We start from the raw sequence: 18,674 nt of genomic DNA on the forward strand, positions 1-18,674 counted from the left end.
ATCGTAATGGCAAAACAGAGTACAACTTTTAGCTCTTTATCTACACAAAAGCGTATTGCAAGACTACTGAAAACAAATTACATTAATACACAATAAAACATACACACACGCCGAGAACCTACACTAGGTAAAGTACTTCAAATTAATGATGACTTCACCATGTCCGGTAGGTATCGATATGTTCTCATTGACATTGATGTAGTGGTCCAAATTAACCACCGCCTCTGCTACAGTCTCATTCTTTCCAAAAGTATGTGGTTGTCTCAAAGTAAGGATCAATTGTCCTGTAGGAGCCGACTTAAACGGAACACTCTCGCTCCATTTGTAGGAGTTTGTATTCTTATCAAGTTTAGTAATTCTCGTCTTGAACAATGCTTTTTCCTTTGTTGATGTTTTCAACACGGCCTTGACATCCAAGGTTGGGTTAGAGTAGCCCTTGGCTTCGACAATAGTAAGTCTACCTGGGATAGCACCTTCACCGTGCACACTTGCAGCAAAACTAGAAGCCTCAGTTGCACTACTAGCGTTTCTATTGTGCCCAAGGACGGGCTTCTGTGGTGGTGGAAGTGGTTCCTCACGGATGTTTGGTGCTGCAACGACACTAGAAATCTCTGCGTCTTGTGCTTCTCTAAATTCCTTTTCTTCCTCAGGAATATCTTCCGCGCCATCCTCTGCGCCACCGTCATCACCGTTTCCTTGCTTCTTTTGCGATGACTTGTCGCTCTTAACTCCGCTTCGTTCACTGCCTGTGGTTTGACTTGGTACCACAGATCTGTCATCATCGGCTTTACTAGCCAGATCGCTATCCTTTTTCGATTTCTTCTTGCCTCTAAATCCTTTGAAAAACTTGTCACCCTTACTGATGACATCAGCACCTGCACCAAGACCAGTACCAACGGCACCAGTAGCTAAATCAGTAACATTGCCAACTGCTTTCATGGAAGCTTGGTGTACACCGGCAAGATCAACAGGGAGCATTGAATCAGAATCGACAGGTGGTCTGATATATTCAGGGAAGAATGTGGCTCGCAAATCAAGTTTTCCTTGCGTATCCAAATCCACCGTGAATGGAACAGTCGTCAATGCTGGGATATTGGACAAATCTAAATTGGCCATGCCCAACAATTCCAAATCGTGAGTGAGATCCCAGTCGTACACCTCAAGAAGCAATACTTGTCTGGATCTTGAAATCATTGGGAAATCAACAGCCTCGTTCCAAAGTGGGTCCAATGTTCTACGTTTCTTGTCAGTTCTGAAAACCTCAACACCGTCCAATTTAACAACACACAATGGATCAGATTTACCATTAGTATCCACTGATTGCAAATTCTTGGCACCAATAATTTCCAATTTACAATTTCCAACATCCAATATGGTGTCCAATGGCGCCAACTTGGCAATTGATGGAATATACTCGAGCTGGATATCGATGGTGTTTTTCGGTCCAAGATGAATCGTGATTGGCTTCTTGAAAGACTTTTCGTAAAGATCGATCGTATCAAAAGTTTGCTCAACCAAGATGTCTTTCTGACTTGTGACCTCCACCTTTTTAGTAATTCTGAAAATCAACTTGGAATTGGGTAAATCTCTGATAAACGTTTCCCCAATCGATTTCGTGGCTATTTTCCTATTTTCAACCTTAGGGGAGACACCCGAAGGATATGCATGCTCGTCAAAAAGAGTTTGAACATAGACATCGTTTTTGTTAAATTTTCCTCCAAGAAGATGTACCGCCATGTCACCAGCTCTGTACTTAATGGCGTCCGCCAATTTGAGCTTAATCTTTGGTGGTTCCGCCATTGCATCTTCTTCGGTTTCAATCCATTCATATTCATCAGGGTGCTTTTTATAAATCTCTTCCTCTTTCTTGTATTGCTCCTCTTCACGTTTTTCTTTTAATTGTTTTTGTTCCGTGTACTCATCCATATTGTGCAATTCGGATAACGAGTAAGCATTAATAGTTGGGAAAAATGAAACAGAATAGAAAAGAGTTCCACATGGTTCAGACTCAAACAAGATTGGTTGTTCAATGATTTCATCGGCTCCGTCGTAACCAAGGTAGTAGCCTTCGTCATTCTTTCTCAAAAAGTCGGCAGCATTGATTGCAGCAGTTCCTAACGATCTATCTTTACCCTCTGGCTCAGCATCCATGATTTCTAGCAAATAGTGCAGGTGGGGGTTTGGCACTGGTAAAAAGTAAACAGCATTCCATTGTGGATTAACTGTTTCGGCAAATGTGACAGTCTTGCCTCTCAACTTACCATTCATAATAAGTCTTACATATGGATCGACGTATCCAACAGATTCCAAGTTCTTTAATCCCTTTGCTCCTCTCAAGTGGATTCTAATACCACCAACTGGAGCTGGAGAGATTACCTTGGAGCTTGTGTCTTCGTCAACAGCTAAAGGTTTCCAGCTTGCACTAATACGAATTTGAGGAGGAGGCGAGTTTTCCGAGAGAGCAGGACACGTAATCCACAGCTGGCCTCTACCACTCTCAAATACGAGGTCCTGCAAATTGGCTTGCATGTCAGCAACTATATTGTTATCAACCGTGTCGCGTACAAGTACTTGAACCGATGTTTCAGTTTGTTGTGTAATTAAACTTTCAAATGATTGTTCCCAAGAAGGTTCGTTAGTCTGTCTTAATTTACGGCATGTTTTGACCAACTCGTTGTTTACATAGATTTCTGCATAAGGATTTAACAATCCAATGACAGATTTCGAAATGTCCAAGTCCCTTGCCTCGTGTAAGGTTATCTTCATTATACCAACTTCGGAATCAGTAATAACCTCCTTAGTACCATCTTCAAGCTCGATAGGTTGCATAGTTGGGAAGTACTTCATATCCAACTCCAACTTTCCAACAACTTTTCCACCTTCCATAATGTTTTTGACAATATCAGTTTGGTTCTCTTCTTGCAAGAACTCACCTATTGGGAACTCACAATTTCCAATAAATTGGTCATCTGCTTGATCTTCTAGCAAGTGAAACACATTAAAGTTGAAAAAGTTTCCTTCCAACTGGTTGATTAAAATGTATTTATGTTCCAAAAACACGGGATCATTAACTTGTTTCTTGACTTTGGTCCTCTCATCAATGTCACCATTATTAGACACCTTGATTTGCACATATGGATTGATACTGTTGGGTTTCGTAGTTTGTCCCGTTTTCAAATTCTTGCACGACTTGATGTATACAGCAACAACACCAATAGAGTCATTCGACTGTCCTTCTAATAATTCCTCAACATTGACGTCAAGCGAGTTTGGAGCATAAAGCATTGGTCTCAAAGTCGAGTGGATAATACCATTAACGAATTTGGACAACCCTGGGATAAATGACATGATATCAATACCTAATGCATCACCTCCAATCGGCTTCAAAACGTAGTCAATGTTTGGTGGTTCCAAAAATTGAATCGAAACAATCTTAACGTGAGGGAAATTCAACGAAAGCTTCAATTTAACCTTCATCCTACCTGTAAATGTCATATCCTCAACCAAAATTGGCAATGATTTTGAAATAAACGCTTTTCCAACAGTGACACCGAGAGCAACTTTTGGATCAATCTTTCTCTTGATTTCATTTTTCGTCATGTCATCTGTGTCATTTGGAGCAAAAGAGAATGCCCAATCCATTTCAATAGTATCATGATGAGATTGTGTGTAAGATTTTATAGAATCAACACGAGGAGCCTTCGAACCCAATGTAAATTCATCCAATGATAACTTTTCAATACCAAAGCCAGGAGCTTGATCTTTTAAAATCTCGTTGGCTTGAAACATAACTTGTTCAGATAATGCTGGCATGTAGATAACCCAAAACTTGTCCAAAAACGAATTCATCCATTCCATAGTTTCCAATTGGTTGACTAATCTATTATCAGCCTTAATTCTCTTCATATCATCTCTGATGTTTCGGTTGAATCGTCTAAATTCTCCTCGATAGACTGAATTTGTAAACAACAAAACAAGCCCCAAGGATAAAATTCCTCCTCCTAACCTGGCAATCAACCACGCAAAAAGACACGTTCCCAACATAAGAGATGTGTTCCAGTACCAATCACCATAAAAGTGGTCAATTATGTAACTTTCAACTGTTTTAGCATTTTTCAACAACTGTTTCTTGTCAGTGTCAACGTCAACATCCCATCCGCCGACTCTTAGCCAAGAGAAAGTCAATTGATCTCTTATATGGACTTTGCCATGAGGATGTTCCGAAGGTTTGGGTTTTGGTTGAGTGGATACAGAATTTGTATGTTGCTCTGCCCCCGATTGCACTTTCTTATTATACTCCTTGACGTCTTCCTTGTTTCCGCCAAAACCGGGGTGACGGGTCTTTTCCGAGTCAGCTTCATTATACTTCTCCTTCGAGTGTTTGGAATCTCCTCCAGGGTGGCCATTCCTATCGATGTTTTTCTTTTGTTCGGCGAATTGGTCTTTGCCTGTTTGTTCACCAGCGAACGCAGGCTCGCCGGTTTTTACAGGGTCCATTCGTTCCTATTTGAATGTTAGTAATGAGGGAATTGGACTATCACACTCTCGGAGGGTGGGGATCCATTGCAAGTTGCTTGCTGTATTGCAATCGCTAGTATCGAGAATCACAATTGTGAACCCAATGGTATTATTTACTTTTCCTGTCCAGTCATCGCCGAGTGTTGGATCTGTGACACATACTTGACTTTGGATCATGCTAGTGCAATTGAGCTAGACCAAGTCTGTAGTTAATTGAGTTACTAAGAACAGATAATAAACAAATAAATAAATTTAAAAAAAAACCCAAAAAAAAAGAGTAGAAACCTGTGATATAAATTGGAATCGCTGTGAAATGGGTGATGCTATTGTTGTTGTTGTTGTTGTTGTTGCGTATGAGAGAACAAAAGATTTAAAATTTGAAGTGGTAAAAGGATGAAATTCCAAATGTAAATTTAAACAATAAGAACTAAGATTTCTTTTTATTCCTTTTTTATTTTTTGTTACTCTTGCTATTTTATTAGAATTTATTGTAAGAAAACAAATCTGTGAAAGCAATTTATGTATATATATATATATATATTAAGACCATAAATTTTAACTTGCTAAAAGTAAAAGGGTTAATCCTCAGGGGGTAAGAATGGTGGATGGTTGTCTTAACTGTGCTTGTTTAAAACGAACACAGACATAGACTTTTGCAGGTTCCTACTAACGCTTTGTTGTTACCCTTAAGTGAAAAGCCTTGTACTTCGTGTTTGTGTAATTCTTCTACATCGTTGCTACCTTTTACCTGCAGAACGTCATTTCAAAAGTATTAGTGTCGTAGAATAGTATCACAAGACATTTGGCACTCACGACATCAAGTCTTTGAAACTATCCAATCCACTATTACATGTTTAACAAAGTTAACATTCATCGATTACAATCATGTATGCAGCTACAGATTAAATGAGTCCACTACGTAACTCCTTCGGTTTTCACTCTATTGTAGGTACTACATTTCTTTAGTATGAACCTTTCGTATATATATTTAAAATTAGGTAGTTACAAATTAGAAAATGCTAAAGGCTATTAAATCACCAACACTTAAACAGATTCCAAAACAACATCCTTGAAACCACCAGAAACCTTCTTACCTTTTTCTTCAGTTGAACCTTCACCGTGCAAAGCCAACAATGAACCCAAGTCGAATTTTGGTTGTTTCAACAACTTGACTTTTCTAATGTGAACATTTTGCAATGGGAAAATGGTTTGGGTAGATTTCTCAATTTCACGACCAATAACTTCTGGAATCAATTTAGAGGTTAATTGAGCCAAAGTACAGTTGGAAACTTCTCTTTGCATGATTTCAATCATCTTCTTTCTGATTTCTCTCAACTTAGATGATTGAGCGTAGGTGGTCTTTTTGATTTGGTTTGGTTGTCTCTTGGTGAAGGCAATAGCAAATACTCTCAAAACGTGGTCATCAGCAGTCTTGACAGTAACGTTGGCTTCAACCAATGATTGCCATTTTCTAACCAATGATCTTATTTTGTCTGAGGTAAAGTCCATACCATGGAAGTTGGTCAACAAGTTTTTACCTTGAACTTCATCAACTCTCAATTTGATCTTTCTGTAAGAGTGGTCTTCTGAACCTTGCAAGTCAGCTAAGCAAACTTCGAAAACTCTTCCCTTTAATCCATCGGCAGCGTTTTTCAAACCAGTGGATCTGTTGATTAAAGTCTTACCAACATTTCTGTTTTCAAAAGTGGTTGGGGCTTTAATGTCAAACCAATCTTTTCTGGTGAATGGGTCTACGACCTTCTTTTTCAATCCTTTCTTTCCTTTAGAAAGTCTCTTATTTTTACCTACTGCCATGTTGATATGCTTTCAGTTGTTGAAGATAATGAAAGGAGGGTAAAAACTGAAAAATTAATTTTCTAAGTTCAGTATTAAAATTTTTTTTTCTCCTTCTGTCTGTCTCTGTCTGTCTCTGTCTCTCTCTCTCTCAGATTTTGTATGTGTGTGTGTGTGTGTCTTTTGGATAAAAAAATTAATTTATGGTGTTGTGTGTACTATATGATTATGTAATGTTTATACATTGTGTTACGTAATTACTTATCTAACAATGCAGGAGAACAAATCCTCCTAGACAAAACAATAGTTGATAGCGCTACCTTAAACTTAAAGTGAGTGTAACTAATTTTGTATGCACGTGCAGTAATATACCACTAGGGTTTAGCCCTTGTTAGTCGTGTGATGCGCCCAAAATGTAAACAAAGGTATGTTTTGCTTTTGGGTCAACTTTGGGATCAACGTGATAACCCGCCTATTCATATCCCCCCTATCAGCTGTTGTTCAGTCAATTGTCACAATTAGCCAACGTTACTTCCGTATCTTCAGCATCTTACATTAATACACCAGCGCCTTTCTCCACTATATACCACCTGCATACGATGGACGAGGTGCAAGATCAAGACCAAAACAACCAGTATGTAATCCCATTGTCATTTACGACAACAACCGGTTTACTAACAGCACATTATAGAGTTGCATTAAAAATAGGTCTCATTGGGGACTCGCAGATAGGCAAAACCTCTTTAATGGTAAAATATGTTGAGGGTTCTTTTGACGAGGACTATATTCAAACGCTTGGAGTTAACTTTATGGATAAACGAATACAGATCAGAAATACCACAATCATGTTTTCTATATGGGATCTTGGAGGACAGAAGGAATTCATCAACATGCTACCGCTAGTCTCCAATGATGCCGTTGCAATCTTGTTCATGTTTGATCTTACAAGAAAATCCACCCTAAATTCAATTAAAGAATGGTACCGACAAGTAAGAGGGTTCAACAAGACAGCAATTCCGTTCCTTATTGGCACCAAATACGATCAATTTATAGATTTGTCCTTCCAAGACCAGGTTGAAATTACTCAACAAGCTAAAAAGTTTGGAGCAGCAATGAAGGCCCCCGTTATTTTCTGCTCAACCAGTCATTCTATAAATGTGCAAAAGATTTTCAAGATTATCTTGTCGAAAGCATTTGACTTGAAGTTGAACTTAGACGAAATTGTCAATGTTGGTGAGCCAATCTTGATTTTCAAATAAGCTAGGGAAGGTGTGTGTGTGTGGGGGGGGTTAGAGAGAAACAGCTGCACCTTTTCTAAATTTACTAACGATTTAACGAATTCTTCATTTCCTTTTTTTTATTCTCTTCAATTCTATAGATCCCTAGGAGAGGGAAGATAATGCATAATACATATTTAAAGTAACTAAATCACCCTCTGTTATCAATGTACCTCTTCGAATTAATAAAACAGCCGCGTATAATTTTCATTCTCAACTGGCAAAACAAAAGAAGACACGCACGCCGCCGCACAAGATTTTTGGTCTTTACTACCCAGAGCCAATGTCTCACGAATACAAAGGCTGGGAGCTTGTGTTTACTTCTGAAATTGAGAATGATAATAGCCTGGCATCTCATAAACCACCCACAAGAAGAACCAATCGTAGGAGCAAAGCAGGCTCAACTCATGCTCCGTCAGATAACCTTATATTGCGACGCAAGCAAGATCAATTTCAAGTGAAGGTCGGTGATACAATTGTGGTTACTGCTGGTGACGAGTCCAACATTGCTTTGATTAAAGATATACGATTTGGTATCAATGACTTTGTCGAAATCATGGTTATTTGGTTTAGTGAAAGAGATGAGATCAAAGCAATTCCGGTAGATATTGAGGTAATCGACAAAGAGATATTTATAACTCCCTACCAGGACGAAATTGAGCTTGAGAAAATAGGTGACCATGTTCAAGTTGTATCCGAAAAAGAATTCGAGAGGTGTAACGGAGCTCAAAGGGAGGATAAGCAGGTATTTATGTGTCGTAGAGCAACAAATGAACAAGACAAGTTTTCAGAGAAATTCGATTATGATGAACTTATGCAATTATTCACTGAAGGCGTGGACCATTTTCATGATACTTTAAAAAAGCTTGTGTTTAATCCCGAACTGTTGAAGAAATCAGAGAAGGAAAAACAGCAGTCAAATGCAGGGAGGAAAAAGCAGCCGACAAGTGCAAAGAATGAACCAGGAAGCACGGCACAGGCACCAACTGCAAAGACTACCGCATCGGATTCTGAAGGCTCCCCTTATTTCCTAGATACAGATGACGAAAGCGAAAGTTTTGAAGTATCCGATGACGAAGTAGCTCCACCAAGAACAACAAAGTGCAAGCAAGCAGCTACCCCATCTCCCAGGAAAAGAAAAGGCCCATCGTCACTAGCATCTAGTAAAACCCTGTCCCCTATAAAGATGACCCGATCGGTAAATTCAGAGATTGAAAGTATCTATTCCGTTGTTACTCCTCGTAAGAAAATCAGAGTCATCCAAGACCAGGGCCAGCTCCCCACATTTACATCTCCATCGAAAAAGCTACCGGAAGGAACACTAGACCCCACTTCTGAAGCTTTCCGAGAAGTAAAGGAAAAACTACATACATCTCAACGTTTGAATGCACTTCCTGGTAGGGAAGATGAGTTTCTGATGATTTACGCCAGTTTGGAAAGTGCCATAAATGAAGGCACTGGATGCTGTATATACGTCAGCGGTGTTCCTGGAATGGGCAAAACTGCAACTATAAAAGATGTTATTGAACAGATGGCCGGGTTAACTGGTGAAGGCTACGTCAAGCCATTCAATTTTTTCGAAATCAATGGATTAAAGTTGCTCGCACCGACAGTTGCTTATAGCATGCTATGGGAGTATATAACTGGTGGTGATCGAGTTGTTGATTCCAATGCAGCAATTTTATTGGAAGAGTACTTTAAAAGGAGTGACGACAAACGGAAACCTTTAGTGGTGATGATGGATGAATTGGACCAGATAGCCCAAAAGAAGCAAAACGTCATGTACAATTTTTTCAATTGGCCTACATATGCCACTTCGAAACTTATCGTTATCGCAGTCGCAAACACCATGGATCTACCTGAGAGGGTTCTTGCCAACAAGATTTCATCAAGAATGGGGTTACGAAGGATCCAGTTCAAGGGGTATACTTATCAGCAACTAGGCGCGATCATTCAGCATCGATTAGACATGTTGACGAAAACTAGCCGGCACAAGGTTGAAATCAGTCCAGATGCCATCGGATTTGCGTCACGAAAAGTAGCCAGTGTCAGCGGTGACGCTAGGCGTGCGTTAACTATATGTCGCCGAGCAGTTGAAATCGCTGAACAACAATATTTGGAAAACACTGAACAAAGTGGAGAAGTCCATTCATCATGTCAAGTATTGATATCTCACATATCGCAAGCCATCAGCGAGAGTGTCAATTCGCCCCTAGCTAAATATTTAACCACCTTGCCATTTGCAGCTAAACTCTTTCTTGCTGCCCTTTTAAGAAGAACGAGAAGAAGTGGATTGGCGGAAAATTCAGTAGGTGACATAATTGACGAGATGAAAAATTCCATGGCCATGTTTACAACTTCCAACCCGTTCATGACGGATTCATCAATGTATGACTTGTTGTACACCGACAAGATTGGTGACAAAATACGCGTCAATATAAGAATACATCACTTTGAATTTGTCTTGAATTCGTTGGTAGAAGCCGGAATAATCAATCAACAAAGTTTCTCAAGTGACAGAAGAAGAATGGTGTTGTTAAACGTTAGTGAGGAAGAGGTGGTTTCTGTATTGAAAAAGGATCATGAAATCTCACAATTTTTGTAGCATTTAATTATAAATATATACAGTGACCATTGTCTAAGCAGCAGCAGCAGTAGCCACCTCACAACAAGATTCAAATAAAGTGCTCTTTCTTTTCAACACCTTGTCATCATAATTGGACGATTTGACCAATTTAAATGCCCCAGTACCAATGCTCATGGTTTGACCTAAAATAATACATTCGGACACACCTTCAATCTTGTCCTTCTTCATAAAGAATGCAGCGTCAAACAAGTGATCAGTCGTTTTCTCAAAAGATGCCAACTGCAATACCGAGTCACGCATTTTACTAAGCCCAAATCTGGTGATTCCCAACACCTCACCCTTGTACGTCATGACATCTCCCAATAGTTGGATATGACGAGGATCAACACTCATACCGTGATTACTCATTGTGTAGTCAATTTCTCTAATGATTGATCCTCTGGCAGCTTCGATTCCCAAAATTTCATTCACCTCCAAAACATGATTCGTGGTGGTTTTAGTACCCACAATACCCTCAGTATTCATGACATCTTTCAAGCCATATCCTTCAACAAGCAACTCCTTCTTACCGTCATCTTTGATGTTAATCACGGCACGGAAAATGTTTGGCAACCCTTTGATGCAAATGTCTGGAAGGACCCTCTTTAAGGTTTGCATTCTAAAGAAAAGGGCATTCAGTGAATCGCCAGTAGCTTTCAAGCTTTCTGACTTTGACTCGTTGACATTGCACAATACATTAATCCTATTCTTACCGGTAACAATAACATCACCCGGTGCAATCTTCAACTTCGGCGCTTTGCAAATAGCTTGAGCAATGTTGTCAATGGTCAACTCCAATTGCAACTTATCTATAGTCTCCAAGTCCAACTTAATTGACAAGTACGCCATGTTGTCTTTATAAACATCTTCAATGTAGAAGGCCACATCTTTCAATAATGTCTTTTCAATTCTTCCCTTGGCAACACGAGCCGCAATTTCATCGTCATCGTTGACCAAAACAGCATTGATAATAGGCGTTGAAATAGTCTTGGAGGCATTGATAATTTCCTTGATACGGGGAACACCCAAAGTCACATTCATCGATGCCACACCGGCAAAATGGAAAGTCTTCAAAGTCATCTGTGTACCCGGTTCACCAATCGACTGTGCCCCGATAGCACCAACGGCTGTCCCAGGCTCCACCTTTGCTCTCAAGTACTTATATAAACACTGTTTCATAAACTCCTTTACTGCCTTGTGTGATATTTTCATCAACTGGTTTATAGCATTGACTGTGGTTTCATCTTCATCCATTTGGATATCATCTTGCTCAATTCTGGTGTAAAATGGCTGCAAGCCTCTGGTTTCTCTTAACCGTGCAAGAGTTTCTGCCTTGTTTCGTAAGAATTCTGCAACTGATTCATAAAATCCTCTCTCGGCATCCCTTTGATCAATAAGCTCATCTTCATTTCCAGCAACAGCAAGCTTATCGATGAGCGGGCTTAAGGTCTTGTCAACTAGCTCGTTTATCTCGTATGGTAACAAAGCTTTATCATGGACATTATACGTCACATTGTACGCATGATCCCACTGCCTAACAAAGTTTACTGGTTTGGCGTCTCCTTCCATATCATAAGGGTCCAAACCATCGCCACCATATGTAAACTGAACAATACCGTTTGACGAATTACGCACCGTGTTGTCGTACTGTGAAGAAAGATCTTCAAGTGACTTCATCAATCTACGAGACATATAACCCGTTTCAGCTGTCTTCACTGCAGTATCGACCAAACCTTCTCTTCCTGAAATAGCATGGAACAAGAACTCTGGGGGTGATAAACCACTAAAGAAGGAATTCCTAACGAAACCTTTAGACTGTGGTGTTTTAGAGTTTTTGGTGAAATGGGGTAGAGATCTGTCTTGAAAACCATCAGGAACACGATGACCAGAGATAATCTGTTGTCCAACGACAGCCACCATTTGTGAAACATTCAAAGTGGAACCTTTTGAACCACATGTGGCCATAATCAAAGGGGCATTCAACGAATCCAACTCACGGATACAAACATCACCCACCTCTTCTCTGACCTTAGACAACAAACCACCAATTTTAGCCTCCAAAGTTTGTTCTTCGTTACAACCAGGCTGGGTTTCCAATTTCCCCCTATTATACAAATCAATCAACTGGTCACATTTTAAATATGCCTGTTCTACCATCAATTCTTTCTTTTGTTTCAATTCATGAGCAGGCGTCACATCGTTAATACCAATGGAGAAACCGCGGTTACCCAAAAATCTAGCACATAATTTGGCCATTCGATTCATTGCTGCTGCTGCCTCTTGAGGACCATAGTCACGAAGTATCGTGTAAAACACAGAGTGTTTTTTCCCGTCACCCAAAGTCGATTTATCCATCAACCCACTAAGAATTTGCGAGCCCCTAATAATGACAAAACCATCATTCGGGGACATCTCACTTGGTAGACCCTTTTCAGGTGGGTGGAATGTCTTGTTTTTGGCATTCAAGTTGATGACAACTTTACTGTGTCTATTTGGCTTGATTAACAACGAAAACACTTGCTTACCTGTCCAGAGCATTACTGGCTTCACTATTGTTGGCGGGGGTATATCAAACTGTATGTCCGCGTCCGACATCATACTCAACAACTGGACCAAAGACGCACGGTCAAAGAAGGAATCCTTGTGAGAGATTAAATAAGAGCCGGTGATGAAATCTTGAGTAGCGGCAATGATAGGCTCACCCGACTTTGGCGTTAACAAGTTATTTTTAACTCCCATCAAGTTGATTGCTTCGGCTCTTGCTTCTTCCGTTTGAGGAACATGTAAGTTCATTTCATCACCATCAAAATCGGCATTATATGGCGTACAAACACACTCATTCAATCTAAAAGTTCTCCATGGACGGACTTTGGCATAATGGGCCAAGATTGATAATCTATGCAATGAAGGTTGACGGTTAAACAAGACAACATCGCCATCTTCGATATGACGTTCAACAACATCTCCAATTTGCAAAGACTTTGCCAACTTTACACGATCGCCAAATCTTAAATTTCTCTTTCCTGCTTCATTCTGCTTCATTACGTAATTTGCTCCTGGGTGTACATCGGGCCCGTTGATAACCAAACCCTGTAATTTTTTCTTGTTGTATCTGGTGCATTTTTCAGGATACGTTAAAACCTTAGCTACCCTATCGGGCACCGCAACCTCGTCTATTTTCAAATTGGGGTCGGGCGAAATCACAGTTCTACCTGAGAAATCAACCCTTTTCCCCGACAAATTTCCTCTGAAACGACCTTGCTTACCCTTTAGTCTCTGACAAAATCCACGGATTGGTTTTGCCGACTTTGATCCACCGCCACCACCACCTGACATCAAGGCTGGGTTTGCCGCGTCGGAGTTAATATACATTGCCACGGAAAGTTGCAAGTAGTCCCATTGCTCCATCAAGTTATTAATGGAGATACCTTTGGCAATTCCTGCTTTAATCATCGATGATGTCCAAACAATTTCTGTGAGCTTAACCGTGAGATCATCTTCATTCGACTGCGCATCCATCATAACCGAAGGCCTAATACATACCGGTGGGGCCGGTAGATAGCGCCATATATACACCTCCGGCCTTCCCCCTTTGGAAGAATCCATTCCAAGTAATTCACAATCTTCAGGGATAATTTGTTTAAACAAGTTCAAGGTCTTTAACGGATTAAAATCCTCTTGAATCCGTTTGGCAAACTTTTCTAAATCAGGATTCCGTTTAAACACCAAATCTAAGTCCTCATCCCAAACAGCCTTTTCAGGGGTCTCTTTCTTTCCGATCCATCTGAATGTATCGTGCACAATCTTTAACGATGCCGGACCTGCTCCGCTTGCTGCTTTCTTAATAACACCATTTACATGGTTACATTTCAAACAGCGTCGTTGCTTCTTACACTGGTCATTGATTTTTTTCAAAATTTTCATCCTTTTTAGATTGTCAATGTTGGGTCGCCTCAATTCCGATAAAAACTGGCGCTTGGCCGGGGGGTCTAGCAATATGGCTCCACAATTTTTGCAAACACATTGCAACACCGATATAACCGCTTTGAAATACCCCACATGAAACACTGGTAATGCAAGTCTGATGTGACCAAAGTGACCATTACACGATGCAAGATTTCCATGACATGTAGCGCACTCTGACGAGTTTGAGGAGATACCCATTCTCGTATCCAAGGCTCCCCCTTCCTTCGGTACCCTTCCTTTTTCCAAATCATACAAATCTCTCGTTTGAATCTCAACCTCTGATTGTGCAACAATGTCCTTTGCTGAAAGGGCAGAAAAATCCAAACCATCGATGCACTTGGGGGCAATATCCAATACTACTTCCTTACCCATTTGTGACTCATATAAGATAGAACTATTGTTGTTTGTGTAAATGTAGCAACTATTATGATAGTTTTAAGTGTTAACCAGTGTATATGGGAAAAGAATAAAATAAGAAACCAGATTCTATCTGTACTACGGTATGGTTCCTTTAACTGATGTATAAATTTTTCAGTGTAAAGTATGATCTGAGAAGAGAGAAACTTGGTATCGATGTTTTTTTTTCTTTTTTTTTGCCTTGCACCAACCAAAGTAGGTATTCCTTGCGGCTCCATCGAAAATTTGAGAAGAGATGCCATCGAATTACCCACCTTTCATTACTAGCAACTTCTACTGCTAACAAACTAGACACAATGACAACATCTATAGACCCCACAGACTATGTCGAAGTTGAGAATGGAAACTTATCTTTCCCCATTGAGGCTCAACAGGCCAAATTTGAACTAGGTGTGTGTATGGCGGTGTATAAATGGGAAGAGTTAGCAACTGCTGTGGAAAACTCGTGGGGTGGACCAAAGTCAGCAGAGAAAAGAGACTGGATAAGCGGTATAGTCATTGACTTGTTTAAGGAATCAAGTGTGGTGGATATCCAGTTGATTGAGGAGACTTTGTTGTACGCAATGGTAGATGAGTTTGACGTGCAAGTTGATAACGATTCGGCTTTGGAGATTGCTGCCCTAGTGATGAAGTTTTATAAACAAGTTCAAGAACATAAATATGATCAAGTTGATGCTCTATATGCAAAGTGGCAGGAAAAGAGGAGTACGCATGGAGAGAATAGACACGTGCACATAGACGAAGATCCAAATAATCCTGACGTTTCAGATGATGATGATGATGAAGAGGAGGATGAGGATGATGATATGGAGATAGATGGTAATAATGATGGCAAACAGGAACATAAGGAGGAGCCAATTGTTGATGACGATGGGTTTCAGTTGGTACAAAAAAAAGGTAGAAGGAGGTAAGAAAATTTTGGCTATTGTATAATCTAATTCCTATTAACTGAGCGAGTTTCGTGGAGTATTACTCCTTATTCTGTTGAGCTTATTTAATGAATGCAAACTCGTAACGGAGTTTCTTCCAGATCTTCTTGTAAAGTATGATTCTTGCTCTTCACCAGGGGTACTTGGCACTGACGAAACTGGCGAGCCGGTAGCTCCGTTGAGGTTAAAGTCGCTGAACCTTTTCATCATGTCATTCAAACCTCCAGGTGTGTTTGGAACAGCCTGGCTGGTCGTTCCATTGTATTTGTTGAAACTGGCAAAAAAGCCATCTTTGGATGTAGAAGAAACATCAAAAAGAGTTATGGTAGTTCCCTGCCATGTGTTAACATCCGTCATCCCATTCTCAATCCACTGGAGTGTGAAGTCGTCCACTTGTTTACCTGGCTCCTCTTGTTTGAGAAAGCTTGTCCACCCCGAAGTAATCTTACTTACAGTAGCCAACGAATTGGAAAAATTTTTCATCAACCCGTTATTATTCCCAATGCATGTTTTTACTTGAGACGATGCATTGTAGATTTCACTGTATAGCAATGAAAGATACCAGCCTAACGATAACAAGCTCCACTCAAACTTAAGCTGCTCCAATGGGGCCTCTGGGAGAAGTTCGTATTTTAGTTGATGCCGGTTGTCCTCAATCATTTCAGAAAAGTCAGAGCATTCAATCTTCTGCACTAGTTCAAAAGTATCAACGCTTGCTCCTCTGGTACCTGTCCATAATGTGCTCAAAACCAGTTTCAAGTGAGGAATAATTACGGTGAGTATGAGCGCCAATACATCCTTACCGGCCCAGACTTGGCCAATAGGGCTGTCTTTTCTTTGCTTGTCTCTCGCTTTGTCCGACATGCCAGGTGGTGGTCGCGGTCGCAAAGATGACTCAACACTTTCACTTTCTGATACGGTTAAAGAATCATCGTTTGTGTTTCGGGGCAAGATGGGAATTGGTGTTGATGGTACATTTTCATCTCCATTGGAAGTCACCGTTGCTGGTATATCTGTCTCATTGACCTCACTCACGGCAACCTCATCAATCTTGGATATTGAATCACCCCTCACAGAATATTCCTGAATGTTGAATATCGTATTCCATAAATTGTCATATACCCTTTCATTTTTCAAAATACTAAACAATAGCATTCTTGAAGGGTGTGGGTATTTGACAACTGCTATGCACACGGCTCTTATCAATAGCGCAACAACGTTTAAATGATATGGCTTCTCAAGAAGAAAGCTTTTGCTTGAAAATCTAGCAATTAGCTGCGTTACCAAAGACGACGCTTGGTATGATAACCCTCCACGTGAGTTTGGATTGTTCAACTTTTTGCTTGGATTGTTGTGCACCTTTAGTTCATGTTCAGACACGGGTATAATCAAATTGTACAATGTTTCAACCAAGGAATTTAGTAAAAGCTTCGGTAAAGGTCGGAAAGAGTATGTGGGTGGCTGCACTGGATAGGAATTCAACAAAATAGAACAAAGCTGGCTCACCATGAAATCCCGTGTGGTTAAAGGAGATATTGATAACTTGTAGCTCGGTGGAAGAGACTCGTACAACAGCAATGATATAGGGTGAAATAAGGAGCCCAACATTTCTAATTGTGACGACAAATATAGTAGTAGGTACGCACAAACACGCACCAAGTTCTTTTGACCATCATTAGTCTTGAATTCAAAAACATAATACAATAAAATGACCATTAGCAGTGGTATGTGTTTCTTTGTTACGATGTCTTCAAAGTTTTTGTTGCACTGAATCAATTCCCACATGAAGATAACACCATTAGTGGCCCATATCGATGGTTGAGTATTCTTACTAAAGTTGAATGAGCCATTCTCTGAATCTCTCGCAGCCAAAGGAAAACGTAATATATCAATTAAGGAAGTAGCAATCAACGCTAGTTCCAGCTCTTTGTGTACCTTACTTAGATACCTTCTAGTCAAATTGTGTAACTTACATCCTGTTATCCCCGTATCATGAGGTATAGGATACACCATCATCATAGTTAATAATGAAAAAGCGTAGGTCACACACAAGTGTCTGGTTTCAGTGTAGTTGATGCTATCATAATGTAGTGCACTCTCCTCGTTGCTTTTTGATGACCTGCACGTGAGATTTAGCAATGACGATATCAACGTTAATAATTTTACTTTTGGCGTCATTGAAACCAACACCGTAAGAAATCTCGACCCTTTAGACACTATTGTTGATGGTGTACAATAAAATCCATCCGAACACAAGGTCACAATGAGCTTCAATACCTCCGTTCTATTGCTGTCAATTACCAAATTCGGTGATCTAGGTTTACCCGAAAAGCCTAATCCCGGCTCCCATACACTTAAACTTATGCCACCCTTTTCCTTCGTATTAATTGTGAACCCTTTTGTATATAACAAGTCCACCAATGCCATCATCAATGTGAATGCCAAAGTATCCTTGACTTCGTCACATGAAATAGATTTTTTGGCCTTATCTTCAGCACCTGGTGTCTCCGCCACCTCCTTAGACTTGAGATATTCCGTTGTGTCAAATCTCAAGTTCCAAAACAACTCAAAACCAATGGTATCGTCATAATCATGAAGTTCAAGCATAGGTGGTAGGAGTTTGACCAAAAACCGTATGCAGTTTAAAACCACCACTATATCGCTATTGGTCAAAAACTCTGAATTTGCAACTTCAATAACTTTCAAGCTCAATCTTTTTATAAATGTGATATAATTTACCACATTCTGGTGTCGTACATTCCTCACATCCTCTAGTGAAATTAACTCTAAAATATCTTGACTTTTGGTTGGTAGTCTCCAAAAGCGAGACCAAAACTTGTCATCTTGTTGAGGGATTATCCGTCCTTGTCCCAAGCTTAAAAAGTCATTTTGAAACTGCAACCTCTCTTCTGAGGACTTCATAGCCAAGTATAGCTGACGTCTTGGCAAAGGGTGTTAAGCGAGTGAAAGGTAACCTGGAAAGAGTGTGATTGAGAAACAATGAATTATCAAATTAGTTTTATCTCTTTTTTTTTTTCTCTTTCCCATTTCAATTTAAGCGACACGCAGGTGAAATAGATCCACTCCGGGTCACTATCATATGAAGATGCGCTAAAGAGATTCTCTTTCTGCTCTATCATCTGAACT

At 40.0% G+C, this 18,674-nt stretch overlaps 7 protein-coding genes across 7 annotated transcripts; 3 read left to right on the plus strand and 4 right to left on the minus strand. All coding sequences in view use genetic code 12, as the record gives it.

Annotated features, from left to right (window-relative positions):
- Nucleotides 1-123: 123 nt before the first annotated feature.
- On the minus strand, nt 124-4,695 carry CANMA_004480 (uncharacterized protein; the record flags this gene model as incomplete). The annotated part of the gene is made up of 2 exons (XM_051816760.1): nt 124-4,503; nt 4,681-4,695. 2 exons carry the CDS (start codon nt 4,693-4,695, stop codon nt 124-126), a joined length of 4,395 nt encoding a protein of 1,464 aa, XP_051669902.1.
- An 867-nt stretch (nt 4,696-5,562) lies between these two features.
- On the minus strand, nt 5,563-6,333 carry RPS1 (40S ribosomal protein eS1; the record flags this gene model as incomplete). Its single annotated transcript, XM_051816761.1, has 1 exon — nt 5,563-6,333. The coding sequence occupies one exon, from the start codon at nt 6,331-6,333 to the stop codon at nt 5,563-5,565; it is 771 nt and encodes a 256-aa protein (XP_051669903.1).
- A 578-nt stretch (nt 6,334-6,911) lies between these two features.
- On the plus strand, nt 6,912-7,571 carry TEM1 (Ras family GTPase; the record flags this gene model as incomplete). The annotated part of the gene is made up of 2 exons (XM_051816762.1): nt 6,912-6,946; nt 7,004-7,571. The coding sequence occupies 2 exons, from the start codon at nt 6,912-6,914 to the stop codon at nt 7,569-7,571; spliced, it is 603 nt and encodes a 200-aa protein (XP_051669904.1).
- A 301-nt stretch (nt 7,572-7,872) lies between these two features.
- ORC1 (origin recognition complex subunit 1) lies at nt 7,873-10,194 on the plus strand (the record flags this gene model as incomplete). The annotated part of the gene is made up of 1 exon (XM_051816764.1): nt 7,873-10,194. The coding sequence occupies one exon, from the start codon at nt 7,873-7,875 to the stop codon at nt 10,192-10,194; it is 2,322 nt and encodes a 773-aa protein (XP_051669905.1).
- A 33-nt stretch (nt 10,195-10,227) lies between these two features.
- On the minus strand, nt 10,228-14,553 carry CANMA_004484 (DNA-directed RNA polymerase III core subunit; the record flags this gene model as incomplete). The annotated part of the gene is made up of 1 exon (XM_051816765.1): nt 10,228-14,553. One exon carries the CDS (start codon nt 14,551-14,553, stop codon nt 10,228-10,230), a length of 4,326 nt encoding a protein of 1,441 aa, XP_051669906.1.
- A 341-nt stretch (nt 14,554-14,894) lies between these two features.
- TSR2 (Tsr2p) lies at nt 14,895-15,509 on the plus strand (the record flags this gene model as incomplete). Its single annotated transcript, XM_051816766.1, has 1 exon — nt 14,895-15,509. One exon carries the CDS (start codon nt 14,895-14,897, stop codon nt 15,507-15,509), a length of 615 nt encoding a protein of 204 aa, XP_051669907.1.
- A 33-nt stretch (nt 15,510-15,542) lies between these two features.
- CANMA_004486 (uncharacterized protein) lies at nt 15,543-18,449 on the minus strand (the record flags this gene model as incomplete). The annotated part of the gene is made up of 1 exon (XM_051816767.1): nt 15,543-18,449. The coding sequence occupies one exon, from the start codon at nt 18,447-18,449 to the stop codon at nt 15,543-15,545; it is 2,907 nt and encodes a 968-aa protein (XP_051669908.1).
- Between the last annotated feature and the right edge of the window lie 225 nt (nt 18,450-18,674).

The sequence above is a fragment of the Candida margitis genome (assembly GCF_024628925.1).
Source record: "Candida margitis strain CBS 14175 chromosome Unknown scaffold40, whole genome shotgun sequence".
Classification (NCBI taxonomy): Eukaryota; Fungi; Ascomycota; class Pichiomycetes; order Serinales; family Debaryomycetaceae; genus Lodderomyces; species Lodderomyces margitis.